Below are 14,704 nucleotides of genomic sequence, written 5' to 3'. Positions count from 1 at the left end.
TAAACTGATTGATGCCCAGGCATCTCCCCAGACCAATTAAATCAGAATATCTGTAAGTGAGACCTAGGCATTGTGTTGGCTAATTTAATAAAAACAAAGAAGGAGAAATAAAATTGGAGAAGCCAAGTGGGCAAACACACTATTCCCTGTATATTATGTGTGGAGCTAGTTGTTCATATAAACTCCAAAAACATCAGTTTTTCAGATATTTGTTCACAAACTGCTGCAAGGTGGAAACTTGATTTCCTCATGGTGAGTGCAAAGGATCATAATCACTAAAGTTGAGTATGAGTCTAGTCTAAATCCATTATTAAAGTTTCTATTTTTTAAAAGATTTTATTTATTTATTTGAGAGAGAGAATGAGACAGCAAGAGAGGGAACACAAGTAGGGAGAGTGGGAGAGGAAAAAGCAGGCTTCTGGCTAAGTGGGGAGCCCCATGCAGGGCTGGATTCCAGGACCTGGGATCCTGACCTGAGCCAAAGGCAGAAACTTAAGGACTGAGCCACCCAGGCACCTTCACAGCTTCTATCTTAAGAATGAATTCCTAACTTAGTGCTGTTTGGATGTATTATTTTGCGCTTAGCACTCCGGTGTGGAAAATCTAACCATTTCTCTCAAAGGGACACTGTGTTAGTTTAGAAGACAGCCGCCCATCTCGAACCAAGGTTCAAAATCTCTGACCCTGAAACGCAGACAGGTGGCGCTACTAGACAATCTGGGCCTCTAAACTGTGAAGCCCGGAGGATTGTGGGACTTGTAGTTTTTATGCAGCATTTCCTCTTCATGAACTACATTTCCCCAAATGCAAAAGTAGTCAGTCGTAAAGTGTCGTTTAAGCTGTGAAAGGTGAGTGTGTTCTGGGTGAGCTTCGGGTTTCTTGAAGGTGTTTGTTGTAAGGGGCATATTGTAAGGGGTACTATATTAACTCTTTGCCCTTTGGTGGAACCTGGCAGGGTGCTGCAGTTCTAATAGAGCGTGTTTTCAGAGGGGTTTCCCCAGCCCTTTGGTCTCAGGAATCCAGACCAGATTTGTTTAGCCGTTCACGTGTTGCTGTGGAATGTCTAGAGAAATCAGGGTCCTGAACCTGGATCTGAAAAGGCAGGCATAAAATAATGTTTACATACGGGGTGTGATCACTAGAGAATTTCTGCACTATGTTAGATAATATGTTAAAACCTTGTTTTTACAGCTAGAAAGTTGGGGTAGAATGTCCTGCCAGACCCCTCTATTCTGCTGTGTCCGCGATTCAGGGTACACTAATAGAATATGGGAGAGAGAGAATAAAAGATGTGCATGTGCTTAGTTACATTAATAAATAAGGAGCCATAAAAAGCTAAGTCTGAAATGTCTGAGCAACGACTTCAACACCTAGCAAACTAGAATTCAGGTGCACTCTTTGTTACTTTTTTTTTTTTTTTTTTTAGTAGAGAGAGGGACAGAGAAAGGAGGAACACAGTAGGGGGAGTGGGAGAGGGAAAGCAGGCTTCTTGCTGAGCAGGGAGCGCGACCTGGGGCCCATCCCATGACCTTGAGATCATGACTGGAATGGAAGGCAGACGCCCAACGACTGAGCCACCCAGGCACCCCTGAAATGTGCTCTTTAGTTTATGAAGAAGTACTTATTTAGAAAATGGGAAGTAGGTTTATGGAACACACAGTCTCCCAAGGGATGTTAGTAACTAAAATTATAAATGTAGTCCTCGGGGACGCCTGGGTGGCTCAGTTGGTTGAGCGGCTGCCTTCGGCTCGGGTCATGATCCCAGCGTCCTGGGATCGAGTCCCACATCGGGCTCCTTGCTTGGCGGGGAGCCTGCTTCTCCCTCTGCCTCTGCCTGTGCTCGCTCGCTCTCTCTCCCTCTCTCTCTCTGACATATAAATAAATAAAATCTTAAAAAAAAAATAAAGGTAGTCCTCCAATGGAGACTCTTTAGATGTAGTCTAGATGGAATAACAATGAGCTATTAAAGGATTTAAAAAATATATTGGGAGTAGGCCATTAATATTTTGAAATCTATACGAAATTTTTTAAAAAAGATTTTTATCTACTTGACAGAGACGGTAAGTGAGAGAGAGAGAGCGCGAGCGAGCACAGCAGCAGGGGCAGAGGGAGAGGGAGAAACGGATTCCCCCGCTAAGCAGTGAGTCCAACCCACAGCTCCATCCCAGGACGCTGGGATCATGATCTGAGCTAAAGGCATATGCTTAACTGAGGCACTAAGGAACCCCTTATAAGAAATTTCTTTCTTTCTTTCTTTCTTTTTTTTTTTTTTAAGATTTTATTTATTTATTTGACAGACAGAGATCACAAGTAGGCAGAGAGGCAGAGAGAGAGAGAGGAGGAAGCAGGCTCCCCGCTGAGCAGAGAGCCCGATGCGGGACTCGATCCTGGGACCCAGAGATCATGACCTGAGCTGAAGGCAGCGGCTTAACCCACTGAGCCACCCAGGCGCCCATAAGAAATTTATTTCTAAATAATTTTATTTATTTATTTATTTGACAGAGATCACAAGTAGGCAGAGAGGCAGGCAGAGACGGGGAGGAGGGGGGCACGCAGGAGGAGCAGGCTCCTTGCTGAGCAGAGAGCCTGGATGTGGGTTTCGATCCCCAGGACCCTGGGATCATGACCTGAGCTGAAGGCAGAGTCTTTAATCCACTTAGCCACCCAGGTGCCCTGAAACACTAAGGTTCTGATACATTCTTCCTTCTAGTCGCTGGCAACTACTAATTTACTTACTGTCTATATATTTGTGTACTTTGGACAAGTTATATAAATGGAATCATACAGTATTTGTCCTTTTTGGCTGACTTCTTACACTTAGCATAATGTTTTTAATGTTTATCTGTGTTGTAACATATATCAGAACTTCATGCATGTGGTGCCTGGGCGGTTCAGTCAGTTAAGCCTCGGCCTTTGGCCCAGATCATGATCCCAGGAACCTGAGATCGAGTCCCGTTTTGGGCTCCATGCACATCACAGAGCCTGCTTCTCCCTCTCCCTCTGCCCACTGCTCCCGCTGCTTGTGCTCGCTCTCTGCCTGTCAAATAAATAAAATCTTAAAAAAAAACCCTTCATGCTTATAGGTAAATAACATTTCATTGAATAGATATGCCCCATTTTATTTATTCATTCATTGGTTGATGGTTGCCTCAGTTTTTGTAGTTGTTTTTGTTTGTTTGTTTTGGGTTTTTTGGTTGCTTTTCTTTTTAAAACCCGGTTTCTCACATCAGGTTTTTTTTTCTCTAGAATGAGGATGAGTTGTGGGTTGACTTTCAGGGCAGCAAAAAGCCGCTGGGTGGTGAATGTCAGCCGGCAATGCTCACATGGATCCGTTGGGTTATTTGTGCCACCAAGTCCTCCTCTGGACCCTGAGAAGGTCAAAGAGTTACAGCGCTTCATCACTCTTTCCAAGAGACTCCTAGTGATGACCGGGGCAGGAATCTCCACCGAGTCGGGGATCCCAGACTACAGGTCAGAAAAGGTGGGACTGTACGCCCGCACTGACAAGAAACCCATTCAGCACGGGGATTTTCTACGGAGTGCTCCAGTCCGCCAGCGGTACTGGGCGAGAAACTTTGTAGGCTGGCCTCGATTTTCCTCCCTCCAGCCTAACCCTGCACATTGGGCTTTGAGCAATTGGGAGCGACTTGGAAAGCTGTACTGGTTGGTGACCCAAAATGTGGATGCCTTGCACACGAAAGCAGGGAGTCAGCGCCTGACAGAACTCCACGGATGCATGCACAGGTGCAGGAAGTTCCAAATAGTTTGAATGCAGCAATGTGTGCTCCTTAAGAGCAGAGACCTTGGCTGTCTTGATCACTGTGGTTTTCATTAGCCTTTGAGGAAAGGATTTGGAGCAAACTGTTTATTTTGGAGTCGATCTCAGCAAACTCACAGAGGAACAAACTCAGTGGGGACATGAAACAGGGTAGGGAAGAAAAGCCAAGAAAAGGGTAAATTAAGGAATGGGTTGCTGCTTTGGGGAACTGAGCCTCAATCCTTTGAGGAACCCTCTGTCCAGAGCAAGCTTCAGAACTGTCTCACTGAAAGTCAAGGAAGCTGGGGCATTTGTCCATCATGTCCCATCCCTCACTGGTTGAGGGCCAGTTTAGGGGAATTAAGTCCTTAACACTGACTCTTCAACTCTGGAGGAGGCTTCCTTGGCCAGTGAATACCCTAAGAGAGATGCAGGAAGTTGTTTACAAGGCAACTGTGTGCAAGTGGCCTATAGGGTGTCTTGCGGGGACTATGAGCAAAGTGCCAACAGCACAGGCTATAAGCCAGTAGATCTCTGGTGCCTAGACACGTAGAACACAGTACAGCCTGGCATATAGTCAGAACCCAGTAATACTGATGGAAGGAAGACATGTAGCCCTGGCAATAACTTGAAGCTAATTGGAAACCATTTCCTTATTTTTAAGCCCCAGAGATCTTGCCAATCATAAAATATTTATTGGGCGCCCACAACATGTCATGTGCTACTTGGTGGTAGGGAGGAGTCAAAGCCAACCTATAAAACATGGTCTACTTTATATACGAGAACTTTGTGATCTTTTTGGGGTTGGGGGAGGGATCCAAAAAGAACATGTTTAACAAACAACTCCACACAATTATTAAATTATGTGGTCCTTGATAGGCATGTTTTGTAAGTTCAGAGAAACAGATTTAGGAAAGTTTGGAGTAACTTTTTGGCTTTTATGGGAAAGATGGGGCTTAAGCCTAGCTCAGTTCTTTTTTTTTTTTTTTTTTTTCTTTTAAAAAATATTTTATTTATTTGACAGAAAGAGATCACAAGTAGGCAGAGAGGCAGAGAGAGAAGGGGAAGCAGGCTCCCTGCTGAGCAGAGAGCCTGATGCAGGGCTCAATCCCAGGACACTGAGATCATGACCTGAGCCAGAGGCAGCGGCTTAATCCACTGAGCCACCCAGGCGCCCCAAGCCTAGCTCAGTTCTGACTAGGCAAATGAAGGGAGAGGGCTTTCTAAATGAAGAGGACTTGCAGAGCCCAGAGAGTCTGGCTTGGCCTATGTGGAGAGTTACTATGAAATCAGATTGTCTGGGAAGGCTAGACTCAAATCATGGGTGCATCTGAAAATAGTACAGTGCAATTTGGGTCTGTCGTGAGAGACCAAAGGGGAATATTAGTGGTTTCTGAGCAAGAAAGCAGTATGATAAAAATAGCATTTGAGGAAAGCCACACAGAATTAGAACGACTCCGGGAGGTCAGCCCAAAGGACCTAGACCCAGGTGGTATCAGGGGAATTCAAGAGCTAATGATGGCCATGGGTCCATTAAAACTTTCTTTGCATGATAAAGATTTCAAATGTCCCTAAAAGGAAAGTAGCATAATGAACTCCCATGTACTATCACTCAGATATAAAGATTTTATCTTGTCTACTTTACCCTCTCTCTCCTTGTCTCTTAAAATGTTTTAAAACAAATCCAAGACTTCTTGTCATTTCGTAGGGGGCCTTTAGTTGTTTTTTAAAGATTTATTTATTTGAGGGAGTGTGTGTGTGTGTGTGTGTACACAAGTTGGGGGCGGAAGAGGGAGAAAATCTCAAGCAGACTTCCCACTGACCGTGGAGCCCAACATGGTGCTTGATATCACAACCCTGAGATCATGACCTGAGCCAAAAAACAAGAGTCAGATGCTAAACTGACTATGCCATCCAGGCACCCTTTTTTTTTTTTTTAAAGATTGTATTTTTTTACATAATCTCTGTACCCAAGGTGGGGCTTGAACTCAGAACCCTGAGACCAAGAATCACATGCTCCACCAACTGAGCCAGCCAGGTGCCCCTCATAGGGGGCCTTTTAAGTAAAATAATCAACATAATATGAAGGCTGACTAGATAAAAAGGAGCAAAATGAGTAACAAGTTTTTCCAAGGGTTCCTGCCCAAGTAACTGGAGAAAGGACAGTGTTGGAGAAGTTGGGGAAGGTGGGTGAAGACAGAGGTAAGCTGGACAGGACAGTCAAGATGACTTGGAGTTTGGGAGAGAGGCCAGGAGTGGAGTCCTATACGGGGAGAGGACTGTCAGCACAGAGGCATCGTGGCAGTGAAAATGGAGAGTCCCCAGGGTGGAGAAGGTAGAAGAAAACTGGCTGGAAGATTGAGGAGTAGAGAAGAAACCAACTAAACCGTCTTTTGTTTTTTCTTTTAGCAGCTATTTAGAGAATGCCCACTGTCTGTAGGCACTGTTCTAGTGGCGAGCATAGCACAGTGGTCAAAGGACTCAAAGTTCTCGCTCTCCTGGAGCTCATGATTAGAGAGGTAAGAGGAGAAAGAGAGGGGCGCCTGGGTAGCTCAGTGGGTTAAGCTTCTGCCTTTGGCTCAGGTCATGATCTCAGGGTCCTGGGATTGAGCCCTGCATCAGGTTCTGCTCAGCAGGGAGCCTGCTTCCCCCTCTCTGTCAAATAAATAAATAAAATCTTAAAAAAAAAAAAAAAAAAAAAGGAGAAACAGAAGACACTGGGTAAAGACACCAGGGGGAAGAGTGTTTTAAAGAGACAGTGATAGACAGCGACCATCACCCCAGAGAAGGAGAGGAGAGGGAAAAGCATGGGTGTGGGCACTAAGGAAGTCATCTGCAGTTGTCTAAGGATATAAAAATGAGCCAACATGGGGCGCCTGGGTGGCTCAGTGGGTTAAGCCGCTGCCTTCGGCTCGGGTCATGATCTCGGGGTCCCGGGATCGAGTCCCGCATCGGGTTCTCTGCTCAGCGGGGAGCCTGCTTCCGCCTCTCTCTCTCTCTCTGCCTGCCTCTCTGCCTACTTGTGATCTCTATCTGTCAAATAAATAAATAAAATTTTAAAAAAATGAGCCAACAGGGTAAGCAAGGAGTCTGAGTAAGGAAAACAGATATACATTTCTTGTTTTATGGGTTGGCAGTAGAAGGAAAGTGAGAAATGGTGGTACTTAGAGGTCACGAGAAGGTATTCCTAACATGGGGAAAAGATTCCACGTTGGGAATGGCAAGCGCTGTTGGAGGAGTTAAAAATGGTTGGACATGAGACATCTTTGGCAGCTTCCTGCCTCCTTGGAACCAACCATTGAGTCAGCTTCTTTGGTTTCAGGGTCCTTTGCTTGGACTGTGGTGAAAAGATTCCCCGCAGAGCGTTGCAGGAGCGTTTTGAAGCCCTGAACCCCACCTGGAGTGCTGAGGCCCATGGCCTGGCTCCTGATGGCGACGTCTTTCTCACAGAGGAGCAGGTGCAGAGCTTTCAGGTCCCATCCTGCGCTCGATGTGGAGGCCCCCTGAAACCAGACGTCGTTTTCTTCGGGGACACAGTGAACCCTGACAAGGTTGACTTTGTGCGCAGGCGTGTAAAAGAAGCCGACTCCCTCTTGGTGGTGGGATCGTCCTTGCAGGTATCTGACTTGGGATGGAGACCTCCGGAGAGGCTCCGTATTTGGTTTATTTCTTCCTGCATCGAGAGTTCTCACCTGTGTTTTCTTGTTTTTAAGGTGTACTCCGGCTACAGGTTTATCCTCACTGCCCGAGAGAAGAAGCTTCCAATCGCGATACTTAACATTGGGCCCACACGGTCAGATGACTTGGCATGTCTGAAACTGGATTCTCCTTGTGGAGAGTTGCTGCCTTTGATAGACCCACACTGACCAGAGCCTGATGCTCCTAAGCCAGAAACAGACTTTCACTCTAATCCTGCTGTTAAAGGTAAATGCTTTTTTAGATAACAGTTTCCAGTTCCCATTCAACTGAGAGCACTAACAAAATACAGAAAGTTCTAGGATTTTTTTTTTTTAAAGATTTTATTTATTCATTTGACAGACAGAGATCACAAGTAGGCAGAGAGGCAGGCAGAGAAGTGGGGGAAGCAGGCTCCCCGCTGAGCAGAGAACCGGATCCCAGGACCCTGAGATCATGACCCAAGCTGAAGGCAGAGGCTTAACCCACTGAGCCACCCAGGTACCCCAGAAGTTCTAGGCTTCTTAATGTATGTCTATTCTTAATTAAAACAAATTTGTTTATTTCATTTATTTATTTATTATAAATTTTTATTTATTTATTTTTAAAAGATTTTTATTTATCTGAGAGAAGAGAGGGAGTGCCGGCATGCGAGCTGGGAGGAGGGGCTGATGGAGAGGGAGAGGGGCAGAATCTCAAGCAGATTCCGCGCTGAGTGCACAGCAGGACTTGGGGCTTGATCTCACAACCCTGAGACAATCTGAGCTGAAAGCAAGAGTCTGTACCCAATGAACTGAGCCATCCCAGGTGTCCCATTAATTGAAAAATAATTTTTTTTTAAGATTTTATTCGTTTATTTGACAGACAGAAATCACAAGTAGGCAGAGAGGCAGGCACAGAGAGAGAGGAAGAAGTAGGCTCCCTGCGGAGCAAAGATCCCTATGCGGGGCCAATCCCAGGACCCTGGGACCATGACCTGAGCCGAAGGCAGAGGCTTTAACCCGCTGATTTATTTATTTATTTTAGAGAGAGAAAAAGTGTGAGCCGGGGTGGGGGGCAAAGGGAGAGGGAGAGAGAGAGAAGTAGACTCTCCACTGAGTGTGGGTGGAGCCCCACTCCCAGTTCAGTCCCTTGACCCTGAGATCCTGACCTGAGCCAAAATCAAGAGTTGGTTGCTGAGCCAACTGAGCCCCCTGTGCACCCCTTAATTAAAACTCATTTTTTTAATGTGCATTAAGCTATATATAGTGTTTGAAAGACTATGATTTTTAGTTCTGTGTATGTGCTATCTTTCTCTATCTAATCCATATAATTATTTAATTAGTTAACTAATTAATTAGAGGGAGAGAGAATCTTTTTTTTTTTAAAGATTTTATTTATTTATGTGGCAAATTACAAGTAGGCAGAACAGAGATTACAAGTAGGCAGAGAGGCAAGCAGAGAGAGGAGGAAGCAGGCTCCCTGCTGAGCAGAGAGCCTGATGCGGGTCTCGATGCCAGGACCCTGAGATCATGACCTGAGCTGAAGGCAGAGGCTTTAACCCAGTGAGCCACCCAGGCGCCCGAGGGAGAGAATCTTAATCAGGCTCCACGCCCAGCTCCAGCAGTGGCAGGGCTCAATCTTATAGCTCTGACCTGAGCTGAAATCCGAGAGTTGGATGCTTAACTGACTGAGCCACCCAGATAATCTTTCAAAATCTGCCATTGCTTTCTTTCCCCTGTTTTAAAAAGATAACAGCTTTATTGAGACATAATTCACGTACCATAAAGTTCACTCTTTCGAAGTTGTCTTACAGTACACTCACAAAGTTGTACATTACTCCCCACTGTCTAATTCCAGAATATCATCATCCCAAGAAGAAACATTGTACCCATTAGCAGTCACTCCCCATTCCCAACCCCACCACCATTCCCCGGTCCCTGGCAACATCTAATCTATTTCTGCCTGTTCTAGACGTTTCATATAATCTGTGGCCTTTTGTGTCTGGTTTCTCCACGTGGCATAATAGTTTGAAGATTCATCCCTACTGTAGCATGTGTTGTACTTCATATCCATTTTAATCTATGAATACAACCACTTAAGCTTTGTTGAGATACAGTTCATAAACCATACAGTTTACTCATTTAATTTGTACACTTCAATAGTTTTTAGTATATTGCTAGAGAAGTACAACCACTTAAAAAAGAAAAGACTTTGGGACACCTGGGTGGCTCAGTAGGTTAAGAAGCTGCCTTTGGCTTGGATCATGATCCTGAGGGGGGTCCTCGGATCGAATCCCTTGTTGGGCTTCTTGCTTAGCGGGGAGTCCGTGTGTCTCTCTGCCTGCCACTCCCCCTGCTTGTGTGCTCTTGCTCTCTCTCACAAATAAAATCTTTTTTTATTTTTTAAGATTTTCTTTATTTATTTGACAGAGAGAGAGAGGTTACAAGTAGGCAGAGAGGCAGGCAGAGAGGGGGGGAAAGCAGGCTCCCTGCTGAGCGGAAAGCCTGATGCGGGGCTCAATCCCAGGACCCCGAGATCATGACCTGAGCCAAAGGCAGAGGCTTAACCCATTGAGCCACCTAGGTGCCCCACAAATAAATAAAATCTTTAAAAGGAAAAAGAAGACTTTAATTTTTGGAGTAGTTTTAGGTTCACAGCCAAGTTGAGCAGAAAGTACAGAGAGTCCAACATGTCCCTTTGCCCTGGGCACTCACACAGTATTTATCATTCACCTACTGACATCTCGGTTGTTTCCAAGTGTTTGGCAATTATGTATTAAGTTGCTGGGCATAAGTTTTCAACTCATTAGGGTAGATAGCAAGAAGCAAGATTGCTGAATCATATGATAAAAGTATGTTTAGTTTTGTATGCAGCTGCCAAACTACCTTCCAAACTTGCTGCCCCATTTTGAGTTCTGAGTGAATGAGTTCCTGTATAAGCACTTTACAAAAACGATTTTAACTGAAGTATACTATACATACAGAGAAGAGCATGTATTATAAGTAGACAGTTTGATGAAGACATATAGCATCTAGATCAAGGAACAGAACATTACTAGCCCCAAAGAAACCCCCTTAGCATACAAACTTTTTAAAGTAGTAGCCTCCAACCCCAGAGTGGAGCCCAGTATGGGGCTTGAACCCACAAGCCTTGAGATCAAGACCTGAGCCCAGATCAATAGCTGGAAGCTCAACCGACCGAACCACCCAGGCGCCCCAACACACACTTTTTTTTTTTTTTTTAAAGATTTTTACTTTATTTATTTGACAGGCAGAGATCACAAGTAGGCAGAGAGAGAGGAAGGGAAGCAGGGTCCCCGCCGAGCAGAGAGCCCAATGCCGGGCTTGATCCCAGGGCCCTAGGATCATGACCTGAGCCAAAGGCAGAGGCTTTAACCCACTGAGCCACCCAGGCGCCCCCCGCCCAACTTTTTTTTAAAGATTTTATTTATTCATTTGAGAGGGCGGAAGAGAGAGCACAAGCAGGCAGAGAGGCAGAAGCAGACTCCCTGCTAAGCTGGGAGCCAAATGTGGGGCTCAATCCCAAGATCTGGAGATTGTGACTGAACTGAAGGCAGATACATAGCCATCTGAGCCACCCGGGAGCAACCCCCCTCCCCAGCTGCCGGCTTTTTAATACATTTTTTTAAACTAGGTTCTTCTTCTTCTTCTTTTTTTAAGATTTTATTTATTTATTTATTTATTTGACAGAGACAGAAATCACAAGTAGGCAGAGAGGTAGGCGGGGCTCCCTGCTGAGTGGAGAGCCAGATGGGGGCTTGATCCTATGACCCTAGTATCATGACCTGAGCTGAAGGTGGAGGATTAACCCCCTGAGCCACCCAGGTGCCCCTAAACTAGGTTCTTATTACCAGAATACTACATATTTATTATAGAACATCAAGATGATACAGATAAGGGATGCCTGGGTGGCTCAGTTGGTTAAGTGGCTGCCTTTAGCTCGGTTGTGGTCTTAGGGTCCTGGGACTTGAGTCCTTTCTCAGCAGGGAGCCTATTTCTCCCTCTGTCTGCCACTCCCCCTGCTGTGCTAATAAATAAAATCTTTAAAAAAAAATGACACAATTAAGTAAAAAGAATATAATACAAATCACCCATTATCCCATCACCAAGATAACCAAAGTTTAACATTCTGGTATAACCAAATCTTTTTTTTACAAAAATTGAATCAAGGTTGTTCATGTTTTTTTGTTTGTTTTTTTAAGATTTTATTTATTTATTTGACAGAGAGAGATCACAAGTAGGCAGAGAGAGAGAGAGGAGGAAGCAGACTCCCTGCTGAGCAGAGAGCCCGATGCGGGACTCGATCCCAGGACCCTGAGATCATGACCTGAGCTGAAGGCAGCGGCTTAACCCACTGAGCCACCCAGGCGCTCTTTTTGTTTTTTAATTTTATTTATTTATTTGACAGAGATCACAAGTAGGCAGAGAGGCAGGCAGAGAGAGAGGAAGGGAAGCAGGCTCTCTGCTAAGCAGAGAGCCCGATGCGGGGCTCGATCCCAGGACCCTGAGACCATGACCTGAGCCGAAGGCAGAGGCATAACCCATTGAGCTGCCCCAAGCGCCCCAAGGTTGTTCATGTTTTATCTTATCCTGTTTTCACTTAACTAGATGTGGTGGCCATCTTTACACGCCCCAGAAGCTGTTTTTTTTTTGAATGATAGGCTGATGTTCACAACCATTACCCCCACCCACTCTGGGCTTATTCAGCATTAACTTGTTTCCTTTCTTTTCAGATCTGTGATAAGGATTCCTCCCTTCTTCCTCTACCTAATCAAAGCTCACTGAATGCAGCCTGTAGAGGGCAGCAGACTGACATCTTTCTCCAGCCCCTCTCTGAACTGGGCAGGTTTGAGTGTGACTGATGAGATTTGACCCTGAAGACAAGACTTTTTCAAAGCAGTGGCTGCTCTGGATAGGGGAAAACTGCCCTCATTTGCTCTTTATCTCACCAGGCGGAAGAAACAGCTTGGGAAATAATTTAGGCCAGAACAGTCTGGAGTGCTAGCTAACCCAGGAATCTCACTAAGGTGGGGGGGTGAGGGGAGAAGAAAATGACTTCATTTATAATTACAAATGGTTAAGTGTCTCTAACTGAAACATTTTGATATATTTTTTTAAGATGAGTAATGGTATGAGTGAATTTTTTATGAACGAAGGAATAAAGGAATATTTTTAATAGCACACTGGGTATGTGGGCTGTAGGTTTATATTTTTTTAATCAGCTAAAAGAGAATGGGCTTTATGACACAGTTCTCTGAGGATTTCTGCTGGATTTCAGCTGCCAGAATGAGACATTTGCCTTGAACCTGGTCTGTAGAGAGGAAACATGTGGGCTCTTAAACTGATTTGTTTCTGCCAAGTAAGGCAGCAAGCCTGTACCAGGCTAAAGCTTTCAGCACAATCTCATCAAAAAATAAAGCGGATGAAAGAGTCATAGCCTTTCCTAGCTAGTCTTTTGTCTAAAATTAGGGCAAGGAATACATGTTCATCCTGCACCTGCCTAGGAAGTAAATTCTAGTTAACAGGGATAATCCAGGATCTTGAAACCAACAGAGTTCTTTTCATCTGCACAACTGTATGTTTTCCCATAGCCACTTATTCGGAAGAGTGTACGGTTGTTGTAAATCTCATTTCAGCTTTTTTTGCAGAGGATCCTAAGGTGCTTTGAATCAGATTTGCTCAGTTACCAAAAGTCAGTACCAGTAATTGTATTCAGATCTGGGTCTTTCGGATCTCAAGCTATTCTCATCCCCAAATTTCACCAGGGGTTACTATATCAGTTACAGATACTATATTAAGGTACTAGGCGACAAAGATACAATCTCTTGGCTTCAAGTGGCTCACAGAAAATGTGCTATTTTCCATCCTTACTCTCTACCACAGAATGTCACAGATTCATGCATGAGATGAGACAGAATGAGAGCAAATTAAATGCATCCCCCTCATTTTATTTTGAGGGAAACTAAGATCCAGACTTACTGAAGGCCATACAACATAGTTTCAGAGCCAGGACTAGATCCAAGACTTTCCTCCCAGTTCTTTTCTTTTTGAACAACTGCCTCCTATTTGTCTGAGGCTTATGCTTAGAAAGAAGCCTGAATTAGAAGCCAGCAGTACAACTGGCCAAGGATACCAGGAATGATTAAGCTGCAGCAGGCCCTGGGGAGCAGGTTAGGTTGCCAGGGAGGGACAGGCTCTACCTCCTAATGCTGGCATGATTCATGAAACCAAGTCTTCAGGACCTTAGGAATGTTCATTTTGTTCATAGTTCCTCCTGAGGTGGAATTCCTCCCCCAAAATTTGTCCCAGGACAAACTCTGCAAAGATCTCACATCTCCTCACTTTTTGCTTTTTACCAGCATGGCAGTTCCTAACCCACTATAAGTGTCCTCTGTTGGAATAACAAACTGACTAGTGGGTGCTATCAGTTTGTCACTGCCCCAGTTACAGCCTTCTAGCTGTAGCTGCATGTAGCTGTGGGCATGACCTTCCTCAACTGCTTTTATGGCTCTGCTCTGCTATCACAGTTTTAGTAAGTAGAAGTCACAAAGGCAAACAAGTACATACCACTCAAAACCAATTTCCCACTAACTTATATTCCTTCTTTTATACTGTCATAAATTATCTTTTAGCTCTCCCTTAAATAATAACATTTATTGAGCACACTATATCCCAAACACTATGCAAAGTATTTCACAACACATTATCAGCTCACTTGATGACTTAACCCAGTAAGAAATGCTTGGCCATGCGTAAGGGTCAGTCTTCAGTCAGTGAATGCCAAACTTTTCCTGAGAGGATCCATTAAGGACCAATAGGAAATTCAACACTCCTAGGTAGGGTACTGACTGTCCCAGATTGCCTAGTACTGAGGGGGTTTCCTGGGTTGCAGGACTTTCAGTGCTAAAATCCCTGCTCCTAGGAATGGGGTATAAGTTATCGGTTAATTGAAATAGTTAATTCCAGATATATTATCCTTTTTGGGATTCCAGATAGTGCTCAGATCCAGATTTATTTAATCTTTATGTCACTAAACAGATAAATTCCACTTTGTGAAAGGGGGGGGAGTTAATCTCGTCCAAGAAAGGAGAGTGAGTGTGTGTCTGTTTCCTCTATTAGAAAAGGGATATAGATTGAAACTCTTAGGATACAGACAGACCTGGATTTCCTTCCCTGTCTTGCTACTTACTAGTTATGTGAATTTGGGCAAGTGATTAATCTCCAGTCCCTTTGGATGAGGATACCAGTAGCTACCTCACTGGGTTTTTAG

At 44.5% G+C, this 14,704-nt stretch overlaps 1 protein-coding gene across 2 annotated transcripts; it reads left to right on the top strand.

Annotated features, from left to right (window-relative positions):
• Positions 1 to 775: 775 nt before the first annotated feature.
• SIRT4 (sirtuin 4) lies at positions 776 to 12,868 on the top strand. Of its 2 annotated transcripts, none has more exons than XM_082699719.1 (5): positions 776 to 848; positions 3,247 to 3,471; positions 7,080 to 7,374; positions 7,471 to 7,681; positions 12,168 to 12,868. In XM_082699719.1, the coding sequence occupies exons 2-4, from the start codon at positions 3,248 to 3,250 to the stop codon at positions 7,621 to 7,623; spliced, it is 672 nt and encodes a 223-aa protein (XP_082555845.1). In that variant the 5' UTR covers positions 776 to 848; position 3,247; the 3' UTR covers positions 7,624 to 7,681; positions 12,168 to 12,868. The 2 variants fall into 2 exon arrangements, with proteins under 2 accessions (XP_082555845.1, XP_082555844.1); XM_082699718.1 differs by having other exon boundaries at positions 3,247 to 3,744.
• The last annotated feature ends 1,836 nt before the right edge of the window (positions 12,869 to 14,704 follow it).

The sequence above is a fragment of the Mustela nivalis genome (assembly GCF_964662115.1).
Source record: "Mustela nivalis genome assembly, chromosome: 14".
In the NCBI taxonomy this organism is placed as follows: domain Eukaryota; kingdom Metazoa; phylum Chordata; class Mammalia; order Carnivora; family Mustelidae; genus Mustela; species Mustela nivalis.
This window is presented reverse-complemented; position numbering and strand designations above follow the sequence as displayed.